The sequence below is a fragment of the Sminthopsis crassicaudata genome, chromosome 2 (assembly GCF_048593235.1).
Source record: "Sminthopsis crassicaudata isolate SCR6 chromosome 2, ASM4859323v1, whole genome shotgun sequence".
In the NCBI taxonomy this organism is placed as follows: Eukaryota; Metazoa; Chordata; class Mammalia; order Dasyuromorphia; family Dasyuridae; genus Sminthopsis; species Sminthopsis crassicaudata.
In genome coordinates this window covers 350,081,402-350,103,134 of record NC_133618.1, presented here as the reverse complement: position 1 = coordinate 350,103,134, position 21,733 = coordinate 350,081,402, and the positions used below count along the sequence as shown (strand labels likewise).

Genomic DNA, 21,733 nt, shown 5'->3' with positions numbered 1-21,733 from the left:
GGGGGAATGAAGGGAAAAATTGGAACACAAGGTTTTGCAAGGGTCAATTTGAAAAATTATCCTTGCATATGTTTTGAAAATAAAAAGCCTCAATAAAAATTTTAAAATAAAAAAATAAACCATGAAAAAGTAAAGTAAAAAGTAAAGTTGAATCCATAGACTTCTAATGATATATGAAAGCAAGAATTCATTCTCTTATGTTTAATAGTAACTGATCAGAATAATAAAATAAGCAATCTACATAGACTTATATCCTAGTTAAGTGTTTTGAGATATTTGGAGTTTTTTCTACCAATGGTATAATGAGAATGGATGGGTATGTGGTCCATTGAATTTCCTCCATTTAAGATTTTTAATCTGCCCTTAGTTCTATGGAAATGTGAAATCTAAAATTCTAGGGGCAAATCCAAGGTTTGCTTTATGCTCCCTAGGTAACTTTATTTTGAAGGGAAGGGAAGAAGAACTGAGGCAAACAGGATCAAATGACTAGTCATACAACTAGTAAGTATCTGAGGTCAGATTTAAACTCATGTCCTCCAACACTAGAGTTAATGCTCTATCCACCGGGCTGCCTAGGTGTCCCATCCCACATATGTGACTTCAGACAAGGCACTTAACCTTTCTACAATTTCCTAATCAGAAAAATAAAAATCAGATAATCTATTATGTCCTTTTCAGTACAAAATTTATACTATTATGAGACGGTAATCATAAGTTCTGATATAACTCAACATATACCTTAAAACCATTGTCTTCTCTTTTCTTCTGATACCATTCTAAGATAAGTTAGCTAGATAGTGGAGTAGAATGTCAATCCTGAACGCAGGAAGACATCTACCAGAGTTCAAATTTGGGCTTACACACTTATTAGCTATGTGATCTTGGACAAGTCACTTAACCTTGTCTGCCTCAGTTTCCTCATCTGTAAAATGAGCTAGAGAAGGAAATGGCAAATCACTTCACTATCTTTGCCAAGAAAATCCCAAATGGGGTCAGAAAAGTTGTATAAGAGTAAAATAACTGAACAACAAAAATTTGACTAAGAGGGGACTCAAGCAGCCCTGAGATACTTTGATTTGACTGTAGATCAACAATATTAAAATTCAACAGATATTTATTAGGTTTTTGAATAGGTCCACAGCAGTGTATGAGATGTGAACATGACAAATTACCATATTGGTATTCTGAGTTACATCACTCTTCTGTGAGTTTGATTACCATTAGACAAGTTCCCCAAAGTTTAATCAAAGAGCTCTAATGAATTCTTTCAGCCCAAAATCAAGTTTATCTAATTGTATAAGTCTCTAGTCCACATTTCTTCATCTTTTCTAAAAAAAAATAGGCTGTTTAAGATTTCATTGATAAATAGAACTCTCAGCTAAGGAAACTCTCTACCAATACAGGTCAGCAGTTTTTCTATTAACTTAGTCTTAGAAGAGGTTGTACTATGGGATGGGGTAACTGTTCATATTTGATTTTGTACAGCCCAAGAGCTAAGAATAGCAAAAAGGCTGAATTTGGCCCTTAGGCCTATAGTGCCTAGTAGACTGAAAAATCTAGGATCATACAACTCCTATATGTTATAGAGACACAAGATAGGTTAAGCTAATTTATCATGATTTTGCTAAAATCTAGGTAAATTATATACATAATATACAAAATATATACATGATCTACTAGTTTAGTTACCACTGTCCAAAAAAAAATTAGTCTAGTATGACTTATCCTTAAGGAAGTCTTTCTCACTTTTTGTAATTGGTGCTTTCTTTGCTAGATGTTTGCTTTCTCTTTCATTATTGGCAAAATTTTGGTCAAGTTCACTAAGCAAACTATGGTTTGTAGATTCTGCTCTTTTCCTAAAAAAATTAGGATTACAAGATAAAAAAAAATTTAAGGTTTCTTTTGCCATTAGTTACCACTCCTATTTTATATAATCTTTTAAATATTACTGTTGTGGTAATCCCATTTGCTAATTTTCTTAGTACTCAAGGATGTAATTTATTTGGGCAAGATGGCTTGATTTCATTAAGAAAAGTGCGTATTTATTTTTATATTTTTTGTATTTAAAATATTCGGATTTATTTTGGATACCAACCACTCCTCACACATATTTATTTTGTCATTTCAAAAACAGAGATCATCCTCTTTGGCAGAGAAAACAAAATAAACAAAATAAAAATTGATTAGCTCTGCCTTCTCTTGATGTGTATTGTTCCATCCACCCCAAGCAGCAGACCTATCCTTTATTTGATTGTTGTCTTTCCTTTTTGGTTTTCAGTTTATATCAATAGCATCAATTCATTCTGAGTTTTACCATTCCTGAAATTAATGTGCAGAACATACCATGTTTCGTTTTCTTTGTGTGTGTGTATACATATATATATATATATATATGTATACACACACACATGTGTGTATATGTATGTAGATGTATATAAACTAATATGGCTGATGATTGACCATATCATCTAATTGGTCTTTTTAGGCAAAATTCATTTTTCCTATTCATTTTAATAGGGTTTTTTTGTGCCTTTAGAATTTCAACCTTGAGATTTCTCTCCCGGGGCTTATATCCTTGATAGAATTTTAGTCCAGGAAATGCTACCTATCTTTCTCTGAATCTTTAAAATCTGCTTTTCTCAACTCTAGGGGGCATATCAGTCTACATTCAGTTTTCCTTTGTTTTTTTCTATCACAAATTTTAAGAGGTAATGATCCCTTTCCCACAAAGTACCCATCATTTCCACCTTCAAAATCAATTTCTATTAATTACAATCAAAACTTGATAGAGAATTTTTACTTTCTTAGTCCTCTATCTTTTGAAATATAAGATTATCATTAAGCCATCCCTCCTAGATTTGCTATCTGCAAATCTCATAAACATGCCCTTATCTGAGTTACTTATGAAAACACAAGGCAAGATCCATTCAGTGGAACAAATTAGGTACAGAAAACAGAAGCAGACAAAGAGTAACAGTATTTGATAATCCCAACACTCCAGCTGCTGGAGTAAGGATTCACTAGCTGTGAAATCTCTTAGAAAAGTAGGAAAGTAATCTGGAAGAAATTAGATGTAGAACAATATTCTTTCATTCCAAATATAATTTAAATTCTGAATTAAAAAAAAAATTAAATAGTAAACAGAACAGAGCCTATTACTGAGTTCTAGCTCCTTCTATGACTTACTTACCAAGTTGAGACTGAAAAGAGCTAATTTTTCTTTTTCTGTCCAGTGGTGTACACCACTGACAAAATTGCTATTTCTTCTTCCACTATCTTTTTTTTTTTGCTGAGACAATTGGGGTTAAGTGACTTGCTCAGGGTCACACAGCTAGGAAGTGTTAAATAACTAAGTCAAATTTGAAATCAGGTCCTCCTGACTTCAAGGCTGATGCTCTCTATCCACTACCACCTAGCTGCCTCTCTTTCTATTATCTTTATGCAAATGTTTTCAGCCATGCTTCCTTTGGTCCCTGGATTTCTTCATATAAGTACATAATGCTTATCCACAACACCCACATATACCTTTAAACTTACCCTGCTTCTTTTGAATAAGGTACACTGATACCAAAGTTATAATCCATTCAGCTGCTATTCTTTCTTCATTGCAGCTATTCTCCATGATGCTTAGGCCAATTTCTGTTTCCCATTTTACTGACAAGGTGGAAAGAATTTTAGAGATAAAGGGCTTGTAACATTTCTAACACTAACATTTCACACCTATGTAAAGTTGGGTAATCACTTAAGATCTTAGTTTCCTTTCTGTAAAATACAGACTAGTTGGACTATATAACTTCTGAGGTCCCTTGCAGCTTTAACTCAGTGATCCCTTTTGATTAAATTTACAAAACACTCAACATATACATTCTTTTCATTTTTTAATCTTAATTTTTTTTAATGAATAAAAATCTGTTTTTTTCTTCCCACTTCCCTTCCTATAATTAAAAATAAGAGAAGGGACAGCTAGGTGATACAATAGATAAAATACTGACCCTGGAGTCAGGAGGACCCAAGTTCAAAACAGACCTCAGACACTTTATACTGTGTGATCCTGTGCAAATCACTTAATTCCAATTGCCTCATTGCCAAAATTAAAATTAAAATAAAAAAAAGAAAAGAAAAAGAAAATCTTTGTGACATATAGGCCATGATCAAAAATATGTATCATGCTGCATCCTAGGTCTATCACTTTTCTTTCAGATGGTAGATAGCATGATTAATAATTAAACTTCTGGAAACATGATTGCTTATTTTCTTGATCATTAATGTGATCAATTTATTGATGAATTTTATCTTATAATGTTGTTATTGTAGCAATTTTCTTCTCACTAATTCTGTATCAATTATTCACCCAAGCTTTTTTGTATTTCTATGGTACAATAATATATCTTTACATTATACTCCATATCTATTACATTCATATACCATATTTATTCATCATACCCCAATTAATGGGCACCTCCTTAGTTTCTAGTTCTTTGACATCACAAAAAGAAATGATATAAATATTTTTGTAAATATGAGTCCTTTTCCTCTTTCTTTGATCATTCTGGAGTCAATTACTTTGATCTCCCTGGGTCAAAGGATATGCACAATTTAATAAATTTGGTGTGATTTTTCTAAACTGCCTTCTAGAATGACTGGACTAACTCATAACTCCACCTAGTACAATAATGTAGCTCTTTTCCTATAGTCCCCCTTTCCATATCTGTAATTTTATGTTTTTGTCACCTATGTCAATTTGATAAATGTGAAGTAGATCCTCAGAATGGCTTTAATTTACCAGCCAATACATTCTTAAGAGTTCTCAGGAATGCTCCACCCTACTTATGAGATTTCATATATTTTAAGCCATATCCCAGAAATCAAAATCCCATTCTCAGATACCATTTCTTATTTTTTTTCCTCTTTTGCATCCCTTACATTTAATAAGCAGTAGCAAGGAAAAAATAACACATGCTCTATTGTTGAGGGCGGTAGCCCCTTTGTTATTCCTTGTTTGATCTCCAACTTCCTTTGGGACTTGGACTTTGATACAAGATCTGGTCAAACTAGTCTGGGCTTGTACCCAGCCCCCCACTGGATCTGAGCTGGCTTGGATAAAGCCCGCCAAAAATCTGGCCTTCTAGGAATTAACCTGAGCTCCGCCCATTACTTCTTCAAGCAGATAAAAAGAGCAAAGCTAGAACCATCTTTGGTTCAGAGATTTGAAAGATGCCAGCCAAGATGCTTGCATCAGAGATTCTCTGTCCCCGCCGCTTTCGGTGTATATCTACCTCTATCTAATGCCTTTTACTAACCAGACCTTAACTTTGCTTTCAAACCCTGCAATAAACATCTTTTACCCATCTAGGTTTTCGGGCCTGTAAATTCATTTACAGGGGACTCTCGCCGCCACTAGACCTGATTTAACTTTGTATCCTTGCACTGAATCCTAAGGGGGTTGCAGGGGAGCTCCATGTGACTCCATGTACCCCGAATCCTGCCACTAGACCTCACTTAATCCTATTGAGATATAGACCTCATTATTAGGTATTTATCTCATGATTTGGTTCAAGTTACCTCATCATTTTGAGGTTCCCTATTACCTCATCACTATGGTCTTCATTTTGTTACTGGAGATTTCATAAATCTTTTAGAGTGTTTTTGAGGTTCTTTTTTAGAAATACTCTTTGGACCCCATCAATCAGCAGAAGTGAGAATTAGTCAATCTTTTTGATGGCATGAAAAGTTCTCTTTTAAGTCTAGGATAAATTCCCCACTAACTTAAAACTTCTCTCCATTGTTGTTAATAGGTCAACAATTAGCTCAATATCTTTGAATAGGGAATCACTAATCACTTCTACTCTTTGCTACTTCCCCTAATTAATATGGATGAGATCCCACCTGCTAGCTTTAGAAACTCTATCATATCATTTCTTAAAGTGTGGCAAGCAGATGCTTCCTCAAATCAGTTCCCTCTTCTTCAGGAAGAGCCTCAGATTTGTTTGTCTGTTTCTGGTTTTTTAGCTCCAAGTGTATACCAGTCCTTTCCCCTCCCTTTCTCTGATACCTTCCATTCTCCTCCCCTTGATTAGCATCAGTTTTTCCACCAAGTCAGATCTTTTTTCCTCCCTCTGAAAAACTGAAACAGAAGAGACTAGTCACAAGGTCTTCAAAGAAAACTACTTCATTAAAAGATAGGATTGAAGCCATACACATATATCCCATTTAATTAGGGTATGGAATTTTCAGGTAAGGAAATTCTCTCTACTAATGGAAATCAGTAACTCTTGGGCAATAGTCTTTGAGAATTATCTTTAGTGACATAAAGTTAAATGATTTGCCAAAGATAACACAAGCAAGCACATGTCAGAAACTAGAATTCAGGTATTCCTGATTCTTAGGGTAGCTCTCAATTTACTATGTGATACCTCCCCCTCTTTTCAATTTAAATAATTGAAATATTCCCTGTGAATAGACACCACATTGAGCTACATTTGTCACAAACTATTCTTCCTTCAATTTCTGAATTTTGCAGCTCTCAATTTTCTTAGGGGAGAAATAGAAGATGATACCTGTAAAGGGCCAGAATTTTGGAGAAATATACTTTAGGCAAGGATTCTTACAACAAAGTGTTAACTTAGTGGAACTGATAAGACAATGGTTATCTAGTTTAGCATGGTGATTAACAGTTCTCTAGTTCAGTATGATTAATTTAATCTTTTTTTTTTTTTTTTTCCCTGAGGCTGGGGTTAAGTGACTTGCCCAGGGTCACACAGCTAGGTAGTGTTAAATGTCTGAGGCCACATTTGAACTCGGGTCCTCCTGAATTCAGGGCTGGTGCTCTATCCACTGAGCCACCTAGCTGCCCCCAATTAATTTAATCTTACAACAAATAATGGTTCCCTAGTGATATAATGATTGGCTTATACTCAGTATGATGAATTGATTTAATTGTAACAGATTATACAAACTGGGGACAAACTCAACCACAGGAGAGAAGACTTGACCATCCTCATGGTGGCTCTCCTGCCTTCATCACTTTCCACCAACTCCAAGGACTAAGGCTGGTCCCAAAATCCTCCAGAGAGCTACTCTGGATACTATATTTTAATCCATCACTGTATGGGGACTCTAGAAAGCAACAGTACGTTTTGTCACCCCAACTTGGGGGCTGTAGAAGCAGGATATTACATTGAGATGTGCAGACTGCTTACTGTCTGGCTGACTGGAAAAGAATAGAGACGGACTGAGACTGCTGGCTCAGACTGGGAGACTGAACGAGACAATAAAGACTTCGGACTTTATCCCTGATTATTCTTGTGGTGATTATTCTGCTGAGACCAAGGCTGATCCGAAGGCCCTCCAGAAAGCTAGTCAGAACATTACAGATACCAGGCACTAAAGTAAGGCAATAAAGTTACACTTGAAATAGAACCAAAATTGCATGTCTTTAGGAAATAGTAGCATTTTCCTTTTAGGTTTACTATTTCCTTTTGGGTGTGGAGAAGTTATATAAGTCAACTAAATATTGCAATTTCTTAAAGTCTCTTCTGGATGAACTCTATCAATATTGCTTCAGAGTTAAAAGAAAGAACAAATGAGCCAGAGAAGGTACCCAGAGAAACAGCAACCCATTTGAGAGAAAAGAAGACAAATAGATAAGACTAGTTAGGCACACTAAGTTTCATGGACTTTCAAGGGCCTTCTAGGCAAAAATCAGCAGCTCTGAACTGCTTCAACAGTTTTCTCTTCACCCGTCTCCTTTTTTTTCCCTGCCAATTATGACTGCTCTCCTATAATATGCACAGGAGACAGTAAGAAGTAACAACACTTTTTAAACATTATTTACTTCAGCAAAGCTTCTACATTGTCTCTTTAAATTTCTAGTTAGAATAAATAATAAAGTTATTGAGCAACTGACCTTCTACCAGGAAGTCAACAAATTATTTGTAGTGATTTCAAAAGACATCTTAGGTCTGTGTATATTCATGCATCCTAACATCACCAGCCCAGATTCCTACATAAAATCCAAGGTTTCTCTATTGAGGTAAAAGAAAAGGAGTGGAAGAAGGACGGTTGAAGAGTTAAGAACCCTTAGAGATTTTATTTTTGGCTGATTTCTGGGTTCCAATCAGCCTGATCTTCATTTACAAGTGTGTAGATTCAGACCCGTGGATCTATTAGGTTCCAGCCAAGTTACCTGCTCCTTAGTTGGTTGCCAAGACAGTTTATGGCTCTTGGTGGTAAGCCACAGTTTCCTCATCCAATATGGAAAATGAATCGAGTGCCCCTTTCAAAAAGTGCTATTAACACCTAAAAGATCCTAAAGAAAGCAAAGGAGGCAACAGGCGAGGGGCCAAGATTGAGAACTGAATAAAGAGTGGACCCATGCATCTCAAAGTTCATTGCTTAGCCGAAGATTTCCTTGGAAGTACTCTGAGCCCAGGACAAAGGGATAATATTTAAAATAAGAGAATTATGACATTGGAAAGCATCGTTCCCCCCAACTTACAGAGAACGAAATTAAAGTTCAAGGAGATTAAAGTGACTTGCTTAAGTAGCCAAGGTCATAATACTGGGAAAACTTGAGATTCGAAATCTTCTGATTCTAAATTCAGTTTTTTCCCACGCTCTACACTTCTTCGACCCATCAAAACACAGAACTCACTTAAATAGCCCTTCCTAGGAGTTTCCTCCAGTTCATTAGTACTTAACCAGAACGGCAGACAATCGAGAACCTAGAGAAGTATGATTCACTGGGCCAGCTTTGGCTCGGCAAAGGCAGGTATGTCTATGTAGGAGGACTTGGCAGTTCCCCAAATGGGAGACATTTACCTATGAATTCTCCCAGGGTATGACTAAGACAGCCTAGCAGAATCTCACTGACCTGCAATGGTCTCCTGGTAACCCTTAGTGAAGAACTGCATGGCTGTTGCCGCCCTCCACGGGGTCTTGAGCAGTCCCTGCCGTTCCGGATCCTCACCCAGGGAGCGCAGAATGGTGGAGTAAGCGCCCGCCAGACTGGGCAGGTTCAGCTCGTTATCCTCCGCGCTGCGAGTCCGCTCAGTCTTCCAATAGTCCACCTGCTGGGCGGTCTTTTCCTCCTGACCCCGGGGCTTTTTCTCTAATTCTTTCCGCTCTGGCCGGGATTGTTCCTTAGCAGAATACCCATTGCATTGGGCACCCCGCTTCTTCTCCCCTGCTGTGCGAGCAGTATTGGCCTTCTCCATCTGCCTGGAGGGCAGAAGAGGAACTGGAGTCCGCAGCGGCGGACGTTCCGTTCTAGGGGAAGTTGGAACTCCTTCCATAGCCAGTTACTGGGAGTGTAGCCACCGAATTTGTCTGGAGGATTTTCGGCACCTTTAGGATTTCTAGGGTTTGAATACTTGACCCGAGTGCGCGCCTGTGTGTTTGTGTGCGCGCCCGTGTGTGTCCGAGAAGTGTTCCTTCTCTGTCACAGCCAGCTTGCTACGTCCACCTCCTTTATACAGTCCGAGGAGGGCATAGTTCCCATTAGCCAGAGCTTGCCCGTGCGTCATCGGCTTCCAGCCTGGCCTCCACCCACTCTTCTAAGCGGACAGCTGGGCGTGGGGTGAGACACAAAACGAAAGGGGCTTCCCCTCGATGGGTGTTTGGTTAAAGACTACGTGCCGGTGGCCAATGCGTTTGTTTGTTGGCTTTGGCAGGAACCACTAGGAAGAACTGGGTTGAGTTCTTACAAGAGGACTCAAGGATGAGGTAAATCAGATCAGAAAGCAGTCAGCGAGCCACAATCAGAGAGGAGGAAACAGGCAGTCCCTTAGTTTGGCCTTTCCCCCATTTCTGTCTGGATTAATTGAGGTTGGGGAAAGAATAGGTCAATGTAAGAATTGTAAAACTGCCTCGCATGGCTGACGCCACCAGGGCGACCTTTTCTCCAGGCAGTGGATTCTGTTAGAATTAGCGTTATGACCGATTAACTGTAAATACACTTCAAATTGAAGCTTTATGTTACCCATCGATCAAGCACCTAAAATACTAAAGCACATTTATTAGCCATCAGGCAGAGTGCTGTCAACATTTTCTTAAAGCACTTATTCCTTGGCCTTCAACAACTGGGCTGCCCCGCAAGAAAAGTATTTCACAATAGTGCTTTGATTTCAAACAAACACAAAGTGTTTTCTGGTTTCTAGAAGTTTCAGAGAAGGTTAATGCAAAACTGTGAGAGATTATTGATCAAATAAACTTTGTCCAGATTAATAAGTGCTTTGATTACATTCTCAGATATCAATAGAAGTTTTCTTCCCTTTCAGTATAGGTCTTTTTTAAAATTAGCATCAAATTAATAAAATCTTATATTTTCTTCAGAGTTCTAAATACTTTATAATCTTATTCATTCATGCTGTATTAATTCATTCTTATTGTATTGTGTAGCCTCACGTAAGTATCACAGTAAAATTCAGGCCTATTTTATCCCATCCATAATACTGTAATGACTAAAGATGGAACATCACAATCACCAATAATTTATTTTGTACTGTGTGCATAATAGTTTACTAAACATTCATTTAAAGTACAACCACCTTCTCTGGCTCTCTGGAAGCCAATGGAGTGGATATTAATTCATTTTTTCATTTAAGATATTTTAATTCCTCACACCAAGTGATATGAACAATGAAGTATTTAAATCCACATTACATTATTTCTCACAATAGAAAGAAAGTGGTTAACGGGGTTAGTTCATAACCTTTATAAATTAGAGCTATTCCCTGAATCTCCCTGGATTCAGGCAGAATGCAAAAAAATTCAACAGGGATAGCTTTGCAATAAATAAATACGATAGAAAAAAAGCAACATACTTTAAAGGAGTGGAGATTTATGTAGAGGTTTCCTCAATATAGCTTAAATAGCACGCATTCCTCAAAAATTTTGTGAACATTTTTCAGAGTACAGTAAAAGAATATTTTTGAAAATTAGTTTTTTAACTCCTGAAATCTAAAAGCTTCCCCTGACCCACCAATGATGTCATTACACTTCTGAGATAGCATTTGTGGTCACATGATTTATACAATTAACTTTCTCTCTAGTACTGCATATATGTTTATATCTATTTTCTCTACATATGGGATGATAGTTGGTCTCAAATCCAGGAAGATCTGTGTTCTAGTCCTGCCTCTGAAATATAAGGGCTGTGTTATCCTCTACAAGTTACTTGATCTCTCAGGGCAATCTAGATAACTCTCAAAAGCTCTGAGTTTTAGAGAAGACGCCTACCTTTATTGGTACATATCGTGTTCCCCACTGGAAAATTCTTTACATCAATGAAATCACAGATCCAGTCTCAGTCACACTTGCTCCAATCTGTTAACTTCGGTTCTGAACAAGTTTGAAATTTTGTAGAGTTCCTCTGGGACATGACTCCTCTACTCATCCAAACCCTTCTTCCTATGCAACATCATTCCAGTTCCTAGTACTTTTTAAACAATTTAAAGCCTATATTTGATATTGATTGATGAGGTAATTTCTCACTTTAAATAAAGTGGGGTAACTGGAATGATTTGCTCAATCACCTAACTCTTACACTTATTTTATCTAGATTCATGTTTTTCTCTCTTGGCTTTTGGAAAGTTTTGAAAATATGAATCAATAAATTCTCTCTTTAGCTTGAAGACCCACACATTGTGCCAGGATAGATCCCTTTAGCTATAAAACATTCTCTGTCTCCCTCTCTCTCTCCCTTCTACACTTTGTCTCGCTTTGTGTCTCTCTCTGTATCTCTGTCTCTGTCTCTCTCTGTTTCTCTCTCCCGTTTCCCCTCATATGAATTCTATATGGCTCTCAAGTGGCTCCAATAGTTAAATATTGCAGAATTTCCTTCATGCTAACAGTTTGAAATCACAAATGTTATGATGTCTTTTTGCCAAAGATCTCAAAATATAGTGAAAAGGACTTTTCAGCTCTAATTACTGACAAAATAGTTGTCAGAGAGTAGCTACAGGGAAAAATGAGTGAGAGGGATGGAGACCCAGAAAGGAAAAATAAAGAAGAAATTGGGGCTCCAATATGGTTAGAGAAAACTATCTCCATTGCAGACATCAGTAACTAAAATCACTAAAGTGACAAAGTGATAAAGTAGAGAGTTTTATAGCAATTTGGTATTGTCTGGAATCAATATTTTTGAGTTTTTTGTTGTTTTTTTTTTTTTTTTTAAGTTGAGATATCAGCACAAAAGGTTACAGAATTTTAGGGTATTATCAAAGAGAAAAAATGTTTTCCATGTTACTATTTTTGTTCTATATACTTCATTTTATGGATTATTTAATGGTTACGGTATTGAGAAAATGCATCAGAATTACTGTTTAGTTATAAAGAATTGCATGTAGAAAAAGTGTATTTTCAGCAATCTCTAGCAAAAAAAGATTATAGTTTTTGGTGGCCATGGTAACCTAACTCCCATTTCAATTAGGTTCAGTGTATCAACATGTAAGTGTTTTGCTTTCACATCATTTTCTAGGAATGTTATCTCCATAAAAGTTGAGGACTAACTAACTAATATTCAATTACCTATACTTCAGTTATAGTTTATGTTCAGTATCAACTTGGGTTGTATACTGTGTATGTCTCCCATTCCATCTGGCTTTGTTCTTGCCAGAAAATGTGATTGCCCAACTTTAAAGAACTGGGAAATCCCTATTCTTTATTTGAGCAGACATCAGAATTTTGAAGCTCAGAATAAACCAGTCTTTAGAATGAGAGAAGTCAAGTAGTGAAACCATTTGTGCCATTGCTTTTCCTAAGAGCCCAATTCCCTCAAAATTTCTCAATTTCTGAGAGTAATTCTGGTGTCAAGGCCTTTTGATTAGTTTTTGAAAATGGTGATTTGACTTCTATTATAATAATTATGATATGTAATGTAACTTAATATATAAATTATGATAATTAAACCTCTTCATTACTCTGAGAGAGTTCTATAGACACTATGAAAAATAGAACCCATATATATTTCATATATATTTCATAATTGCATTGATTGGTAAACTATATGATGTAGTCATATAAATTTTTTTTAATTCTAGAAAAATCTTATTATTTTATATATTTTTTTCAAACTTTTATAAGCTTCATATCCACTTTAAAAATGTTTTCTATGTTGAGAATATGTATGAACTTATAAAATGGAGTGATGATAAATATTTGTTATAAAATGTTTTATATTTTAAACAATAAAATTTGAAAAGTAAAAAGAATTTGCTACTTAAGAAAGCATAAAGTAGAGATTAATTTGAACATAAAGCAATCAGAAATGAAGATAAAGTATTTTTGAAGTCATTTAAAAATTTATTGAAAAACAAAATCTATAATACTATGTTCAAATTTGCAGAAATAGATCTATTGCATAAAATAGGTCCTGCTACATTCTAAATATTACTAGTTAGGATTGGAAGACTAAAAAAGTCTTTTTTTATGTAGAACATACACTCGACTTCTGGTTAATAGAACATTATTCTTTTGTAATGATATATGTGTGTGTGTGTGTCTGTGTGTGTGTGTGTGTGTGTGTGTGTGTGTGTGTGTAAAATGTAATTTTTATTCTGATATAAACACACCAGAAAAGACATTTTAAAATAATATTTATTGTGCCCCTATAAGCAGGGGTGTTTATCCATCATAGAACCTTAGAACTGGAAGAGAACTCAGAAACCATTTAATCTAACCTGAACAAGAATGTTCTCTACAAAATAACTGATAACTGATCTTTAAAGACCTTAAATTAAGGGAGAAAATAGGAGTGAGGTAGGATATAGAGCCCATCATACTCCAAAGCAACTCAGTTGACTTTTTAATTGTTAGGAAGTTTTGATGATAAAAACCTAAATTTGGCTCTTTGCAACTTTACCCACTGGTCTCAATTCTTCCTTTAGAGATCAAACAGAGCAAGTCTTAATTCCTTTACTTTAAGCTTGAAGATTGTTATCATACTCAGATTATCTGAAAGCATCATTTCACACTAAACATCCCAAATCATTCCCTCTGTTTTTTTTAAATGGGATATTTTAAAATTTTTAATTGAATAAAACAATTTAATAACATTATTAAATTAACTAATAAGTTAATCATTGATTTAGGTCCTTGTGACCACCAAAAAAACCTTTCACTACAGCATATCATTTTTAAAATAATTTTTAACATTTTAATTAAAGTTTTTCATTAATTTTTTTTTTAAGATCACTCTCTCCTGGTTATGCTCTTTGGGTTGCAAGCTATTGAGCAAACTATCATTGTTAACACAATTTTTTTTTGTTGCTGTGTTACATCATTAGCTCATACCCCATTATGAAACCCTTGAAAACAGGGTTTGTCTGGCTTTTCTACTGATTATTTGTAAAGTTTAACACAGTGCTTTGAATTTAGTAAGCACTTAGTAAATGCATTTTAATTCATTCACATCAAGCATACAAACCACTAAAACACTCAGGTCTTTTTCATAAGACACAGCAGTCTAGTCACATGTCTGTCAAATGTATTTTTTGGTTTTTGTACTTCCACAACATGCTATTAATAGTCCAAATAGAAAGTTTGATAGTTTAGGGAAGCACTGCTGTTAGCATCAAAGATAAATGCAAAGAGGTGTGAAAAATAATACACAATATTGTGTCAGTTGCTTTTAATACCAACTTCTCTGTCACAGATCAAATATTTTCCCTGTTTTCAGTGGTCTATTACACTGAACTATTCCATTCAGGTCTCTGGTTCACTTATCATTCAGGTCTGTATATGACCATTTTAAATTAAAATTGAGTTACACATAGTAAAATCTTATTGCTCAGGCAATCTATTCCTACAGCCTGCTTTCTGGTCATTTAGAATAAATATCACATGGATGAATACAATTCTGTCAATCTAATAATATACTAAGCGTATTTTTGTAATCTATAAAGAAGGAAATTTAAAATGTTAATAATTTTTGTCTTATCAGACTGACCTTTTTTGGTAACAATGCCATCACCACTTACACATGACATTATTCTTTGTTTAAGTGGCACAGAGAAAACAAAGAAATAATTAGGAACAGGCTCTCATTTTTGGTCTGTTTTATAAGGCTATCAATGATTTTGGAATTCCATAAAAAGATATTCAATCTGTATCACATATCGGCACAAATGAAAAGTATGAGGCATTATTACTTAGAGAATACTTTTACTTAAAGCATTGTTAGAAAGCAAAGCAAAACAAAAAGAGGAATCTTTTTCATAATCTTGTTTTCATTTCAGATTTTTCTTTACGTATATTTTCCTTACTAAATAAATCATGTTTAGCGATGTATTTTCCCTTTTTTTTTCATTTTGCAATCCAGATTTTCCTGATCGGTTCTTCATAACAGCTCAGAATCAATATGAAGCACAACATATTAAAAATTAGAATGGAAGTCATTGTAGAATAATGCCTTTGTCCAGTACATGCATAATGTTATAATAGGTGCTTAAAAAACATTTACCAACAGACTGACACATGTGATTCAAGTCATAAAATTCACAAAATCCTAAGGTTAGAGTTGTGAGAGGCTCCAAGTACTTTTTTTAACTGATAAGCAATCTGAAACCCAGAAAAGTTAAATCATTCTTTTGAGGTTAGCACAGGTTTCTTGGGAGTAGGGATTATCTCATTTTTGCCTTCAGATTGCCAATATCTAGCACAGTGACTTGCCTGTAGTTTAACAAATGCTTAATGACTAGTTTTCCCAAACCTATCCCACAAGAGAACATTTCAACACCACTGGTGTAAAACAGTTTTTGTTTTAATATTTCTTCCCAATTTGCATTGAGAGACAAAGATAAAAAAGCTTGACTGATTTTGTTTTTGTTTTTTAACTATCAATTGGAGAATGGCTGAATAAATTATAATATATGAATGTTATAGAATATTATTGTTCTGTAAGAAATGACCAATAGGATGATTTGAGACGCCTGGAGAGACTTAACATGAACTGATGCTAAATGAAATGAGCAGAACCAGGAGATCATTATACACAGCAACAAGACTATACTATGATCAATTCTAATCGACTTGAATCTCTTCAACAATGAGATGATTCAAACCAGTTCCAATAGTGCAGTAATGAAGAGAGCCATCTACATCCAGAGAGAGGACTGTGGGAACTGAGTGTAGACCACAGAATAGCATTTTCACTCTTTCTGTTGTGATTGCTTGCATTTTTTGTTTTCTTTCTCAGATTTTTTTTTTCCTTCTTGATCTGATTTTTCTTGTGTAGCAAGATAACTGTATAAATATGTATACATATATTGGGTTTAATATCTATTTTAACATATTTAACATGTATTGGACTATCTGTCATCTAGAGGAAGAATGGGATGAAGAAGGGGAAAATTTGGAACAAAGTTTTGCAAGGGTCAGTGTTGAAAAATTCCCCATGCATATGTTTTGTAAATAAAAAGCTATAATAAATTTTTTAAAAAAAGAAAAAAAAGAGGGGGTCGAATAAGACTAGATTGTTACAAAGTGAGCTAAATCTTATCTGCGTTTTGTGGAATACAAGGAGTCGGGGAATGACTGGTCGTTAGTACAGAGAATAAGATTATCTAAAATAAAACAAATATCTTGTACAAATAAAATGGAAAAAATAATAAAACATAATGCAGGAAAAATCAAGCCTAGCAACTATCATCTTACATATTAATGGACTGAATTAACCAGTCAAAATGAAGCAAATTATAGGATGGATTAGAAAATTTCTAGTAATTTCCCATTTGTAACAAACACATGGAAAGCATAGGGATTTAACTAGTTGTCATTTGGAAGGCTTAAATAAAATCTATAATGATTCAGCAGAATAAAAAAAAAAAAAAAAGGCAGGAGCTACAATCCCAATTTCAGATAAAGCAATAGTGCAAGACTTAATGCAGATGGGAAAAGGATTCTGGGCAGAGTAGGTTGGTAAATTTCAAGCTCTCCAGATTTCCCTCATAAGTAGAACAAATTTGCACCTCAAAACAAATATAGATTGGTGAAAAATCAAGATTTGGGGCAGAACAGGAGCCCTCCAGATACAATTCTAGAAGATCAGAAGAAAGACCCCCTACTGGGAATTAGCCCATGTGAAGTATAAACACTTCCAGGCTAGCTATTGCCAAATTTCAAAACCCCCAGATCAAATTTGCTAGAAACAAGAAAAAAGGAATTCATATATGCTTGGAGGTACAATTAGAATATTACAGGACTTAGTAGCAGCCACAATAAAAGACCACATATATACTGGCAGTCAAATAACTAGACCTAGAGCCAAAAATTGATATTTTGATATCCAGCAAAATTATGCATGATATTGAATGAAAAAAAAAAAAAGACATTCAATGAACTTGCAGATTTTCAGCCCTTCACATATCTCCACTTTCTTTTGTTTTAGAACATAGGTGGCCACGCCCTTCCTGACTTCTCAGGAAGGGAAGTGAAAGCACTAAAAAGAAGGTGATCACGTCCTCCCTGACATCTCAGGAAGGGAAAGCACCAAAGGGAAGTGGGGATTGCTAGTGGGTTTCTGGGCTGAAAGATCTTATTAGAAACAGGTATGCACAAACCCACCAGCATGGGAGGTATTACACAAGCACATAAGCAATAATACTAGGCTATTAGTGATGACTCTTCCACAGGCAGTGCAGGCTCAATGTGGTGTAACAAACATGAATTGTACATGCAAGTAGTGATATAACAAATAATATGAATCAACATGGTCTTGTAAAAGATTTCCAGAAGTCCTAGAAGGAGGGCATGTAAATAACAATCACACATACACTTTCTTCAGCAGCTAAGAGATAGTCCAAAACCAATCTATTGTCCATTGCTTCACGTGTCAGGGAATCCAATGATCCCCATAAGTTTTTGAAATCCTGCAAGAGTCTTTTTTTATGTGTTAGGGAATCCAATTATTCCTGCAGATTTTGAAGTCCTGCAAAAGTCTTATGATGCCTCACAGAATCCTACAGCAGTCTTATCATGTCTCAGAGAATGCAATGATTCCTGAGGATTTAGAAGTCCAACAACAATCTTTTCATGTCTCAGGGATTCCAATGATTCCTGAGGATTTTGAAGTCCAACAATTCTTGATGTCCATGAGTCAAATGCCATAACTGCCATATTCTTTCAGTGGTGGGCACAGTCAGCAATGGAACCACCTGATATTTCTTGGGTCTTCTCCTTTGTTTCAAGGATCTGCTCCATCTCTCTCCAATGGGCAAGGCGAATACAGCTTGTTGGCACCCATCTGATTCCTTCTCTATCTGTACAGATACAAGCAAACCCTCTCCCCCAAGCAGTTAACCTATCTGGTCCCTTCCATTCACTACTTTCTGGATCTCTCCACATCACCTGGCGATTATCTAAAGATAATGGAGTTGCTTGCACTGAACACTGCCCTTCTGGTGGGTTATAAATAAAACCTGTCTGCCGGAGCTAGTGCATCTTTGTCAGAAATCAAGAAGTTAATAATATAAAGAGCTAGATTTAGAAGTTCTCTAGAGTTGCCTGTGGCTCCCCCTTTTGTTTTTGAAGGAGCGTCTTAATGTCTGTTTCTCCTCTCTACTATTGGCTGTCCTTGAGTATTAAAAAGTATGCCAGTGGTGTGTAAAATCTTATACTGTGCACAAAAGTGTGCAAAATGTTTAGAAGTATATGCAGGTCCATTGTCTGTTTTTATTGCTTGTGGTACCCATGATTGCAAATGCTTGTATAAGGAATCCAGTGACCACTCGGGCTGTCTCTTTTGCTACTGGCATTGCAAATGTGAATCCTGAAAAGGTGTCTACCATAATATGGATAAAAGACAGATTTATAATGGGTCACATCCATTTGCCAGATTTTATTAGGTCTCAAACCACGAGGTTTTCCCATGGAGGGAGTGTAGAAGCTTGGAAAGGAAGGCAAGCTGGACAGGCTTTTACTATGCTCCTAGCTTCCTCTCTTATTCCAAATTGTAAACGTAAAACTTGAGCAGCTTGATGATATTTAAAATGAGATTTTTGGTTTTCCTGAAACAAAGGAGTAGTGGGCAACATGGTTAGAAGGCTATCTGCCTTTGAATTACCATAAAAAATAGGACCTGGAAGTCCACTATGAGAGTGGACATGTAAGATATAAATCTTACCTGGATGCTTTCTCACTTGATCTTGAAGTTCCTTAAAGAGCTGATATATATTAGAGGCTACAAATTTTATTTGGGCTGTGACAATTCTTTGCACCACACTTACTGAATAGGCCAAATCAGATATTATATTTATATCTCCTGAATAATAGATAAGAGATAGAATGATTGCATACAATTCATTCTGCTGAGTGGACTGAAAAGAAGTTCTGACTACTCTCTTTATAGTTAAGTCATGAGAGTATATAGCGCAAATATTATATTTGGATGCATCTGTAAAGATAATTGGTCCTTTAAGAGGAAATTTAGAAACCTTTTCTTCAAGAATCTATAGCCAATTATGTAATAGTTGGGTTTTCTTTAATGGAGACACATATGTAAAATTTGGAGCCATGGCTAATAAAATTTGACACTCTGGGATGGTTTCACAGCATACATTAATTTGTGCATTAGTATAAAAGATATATATCAGGGGTTCTCAAAGTACGGCCCATGGACCAAATGTGGCCCGCTAGGACGTTTATGTGGCCCACTGGGTTATAGCAAATGGACTGAGGGGCACAGACAGAGTGTGAGCTTTTCTTTTTACTATAGTCCCACCCTCCAACAGTCTGAGGGACAGTGAACTGGCCCCCTATTTAAAAAGTTTGAGGACCACTGCTGTATATCTTGTCAGATCTTATCCCAGATAATTGTACTGCTCGCTTAATGGCCTTTAATAAAATTCTAGCCACAAGCATTGGGTAAGGAGTAAGGCTGTGTTCTGGTTGTGCTAGGAAGTTCACCCACTCTATCACACTGTCTCCTTGATGATGGACTGCTATGGGTGCCTCTTGTGTAGCAAAAACTGATATTTCCAAGGCTTTTTGAGTGACTCTTTCAACCACATTGGATAAAGCCAGTTCAATTTCTCTCAAAGTCTCTTGAGCTTTTTTGTAAGCTGACATGGTGAGTTTAAAGCACTGTTCCCCCTTAAAATTTCATATAAGGGTTGCAAATGACAGGTAGTCAAGCCTAGCACGGGACGCATCCATTGGATATCTCCTATCAATTTCAGAAAGTTATTTAATGTGCTTAGCTTTTCTGTTCTTAAGGAAAGTTTTTGTACTGTACATACCTTAGGGTATACTTCATATCCTAAATATTGAAAAGGAGCATGTCTTTGAATTTTTTCTGGAGCTATATGCAATTTGTAGTTCCTTAGTGTTTCCATGGTCTTCTGTAGATATGCTTCTAATATTTGTTCCTCAGGTGCACATCCCAATATATTATCCATGTAATGTAATAACATTACTTTTGGAAATGCTTTTTCTTATTGGTATAAGAGCAGCAGCAACATACATTTGGCACATAGTAGAGCTGTTTTTCATTCCCTATAGCAAAACTGTCCATTCATATCTTTTATAAGGCTCATCTAAGTTAATGCTGGGCACTGAAAAGGCAAATATTTTCATATCCTTCTTATCTAGAGGGATAGAATAGAAACAATCCTTAATGTCTATAACCCAAAGAGGCCATTCTCTAGGCAACTGAGTAGGAGTTGGAAGTCCAGGTTGAAGAGTTCCCATAATTTCCATCTATTCATTTACCTTTCTTAAATCAGTCAACATCCTCCATTTTCCAGATTTCTTTCTTACAACAAATACTGGAGAATTCCAAGGGCTTAGAGAAGGTTCTAAGTGTCCTTAGTCAAGTTGCTCCTGTACTATATCTAATAAGGCCTGAATTTTATTGCTACCTAAAGGCCACTGTTCTATCCACACTGGTGTATCAGTTTTCCATTGGATAGGAAAAGGTGAAAGTGTTGGCAGGTCTCCAACAGCAGCTCTGCCTAAAAAACTGAAGTACTCATTTTTAATCCTAATTGTTGTAGAATGTCTCTTCCCCACAGATTGATAGGGATTTTTTCAACTATAAAAGGAATAAAAACTCCTATTTCACTTTCAAATATCCATCTCAAAGGGGTAGCACTAACTTCAGCTACTATTGATCCTCCTATGCCAGACATGTAGGTATCTGCCTTAATCTTTGGCCAGTGACAGGGCCAGTTGGCACCTCTAATGACTGTACAATCTGTACCAGTATCTATCAATCCTTCTAATGGTATACCATTTATATAGATAGTGATCATAGGTCAGTCAGCTGTCACAGCTGCTGTCCAATATATTCCTGGATTTTGTTTCTTGGAGTAAGAATCTGGGCAACTATCAATCACCAGATTGCCCATTAGAAGTCTGTATCAGTAAACCTGATGCTACTACTTCTCCTTGTTGATAAGTCACACATTGTCTAACTGTATTAGTGACTGAGATATTATTTACTATTCCCCAGTTTCCCATATCCCTGTATGAATGGACACTGTTTTGTAAGCACACTCATGAGGTGAAATGGTCAAGTCTACTGTGCCTGGAGGCAAGGGATCCATAGGCTGGAGAGGAACAGATTTCACCTCTCCAGAGGGTATCTCAGTAGTCCCAGCTGCATGTAACTCTATTCTCCCCAATTGTAATCCCATCAGGTTGCTTCCTGGCTGATTGGTCATGTCTGGGTACTGAACTTCTAGGCACTCTCTGGGTATAGCATCCGCTGTCATCATGCCCCAAGTATTTTTTGCCT

The 21,733-nt window shown here is 36.1% G+C and overlaps 1 protein-coding gene across 1 annotated transcript in view; it reads right to left on the bottom strand.

Annotated features, from left to right (window-relative positions):
- The window catches only part of GCH1 (GTP cyclohydrolase 1), an 82,806-nt gene extending 73,302 nt beyond the window's left edge, over window positions 1–9,504 (bottom strand). Inside the window, exon 1 of the mRNA XM_074290761.1 lies at window positions 8,873–9,504. Coding sequence (XP_074146862.1) covers window positions 8,873–9,293 — 421 coding nt within the window. The 5' untranslated portion in view covers window positions 9,294–9,504. The remainder of the gene's footprint in view (window positions 1–8,872) is intronic.
- Between the last annotated feature and the right edge of the window lie 12,229 nt (window positions 9,505–21,733).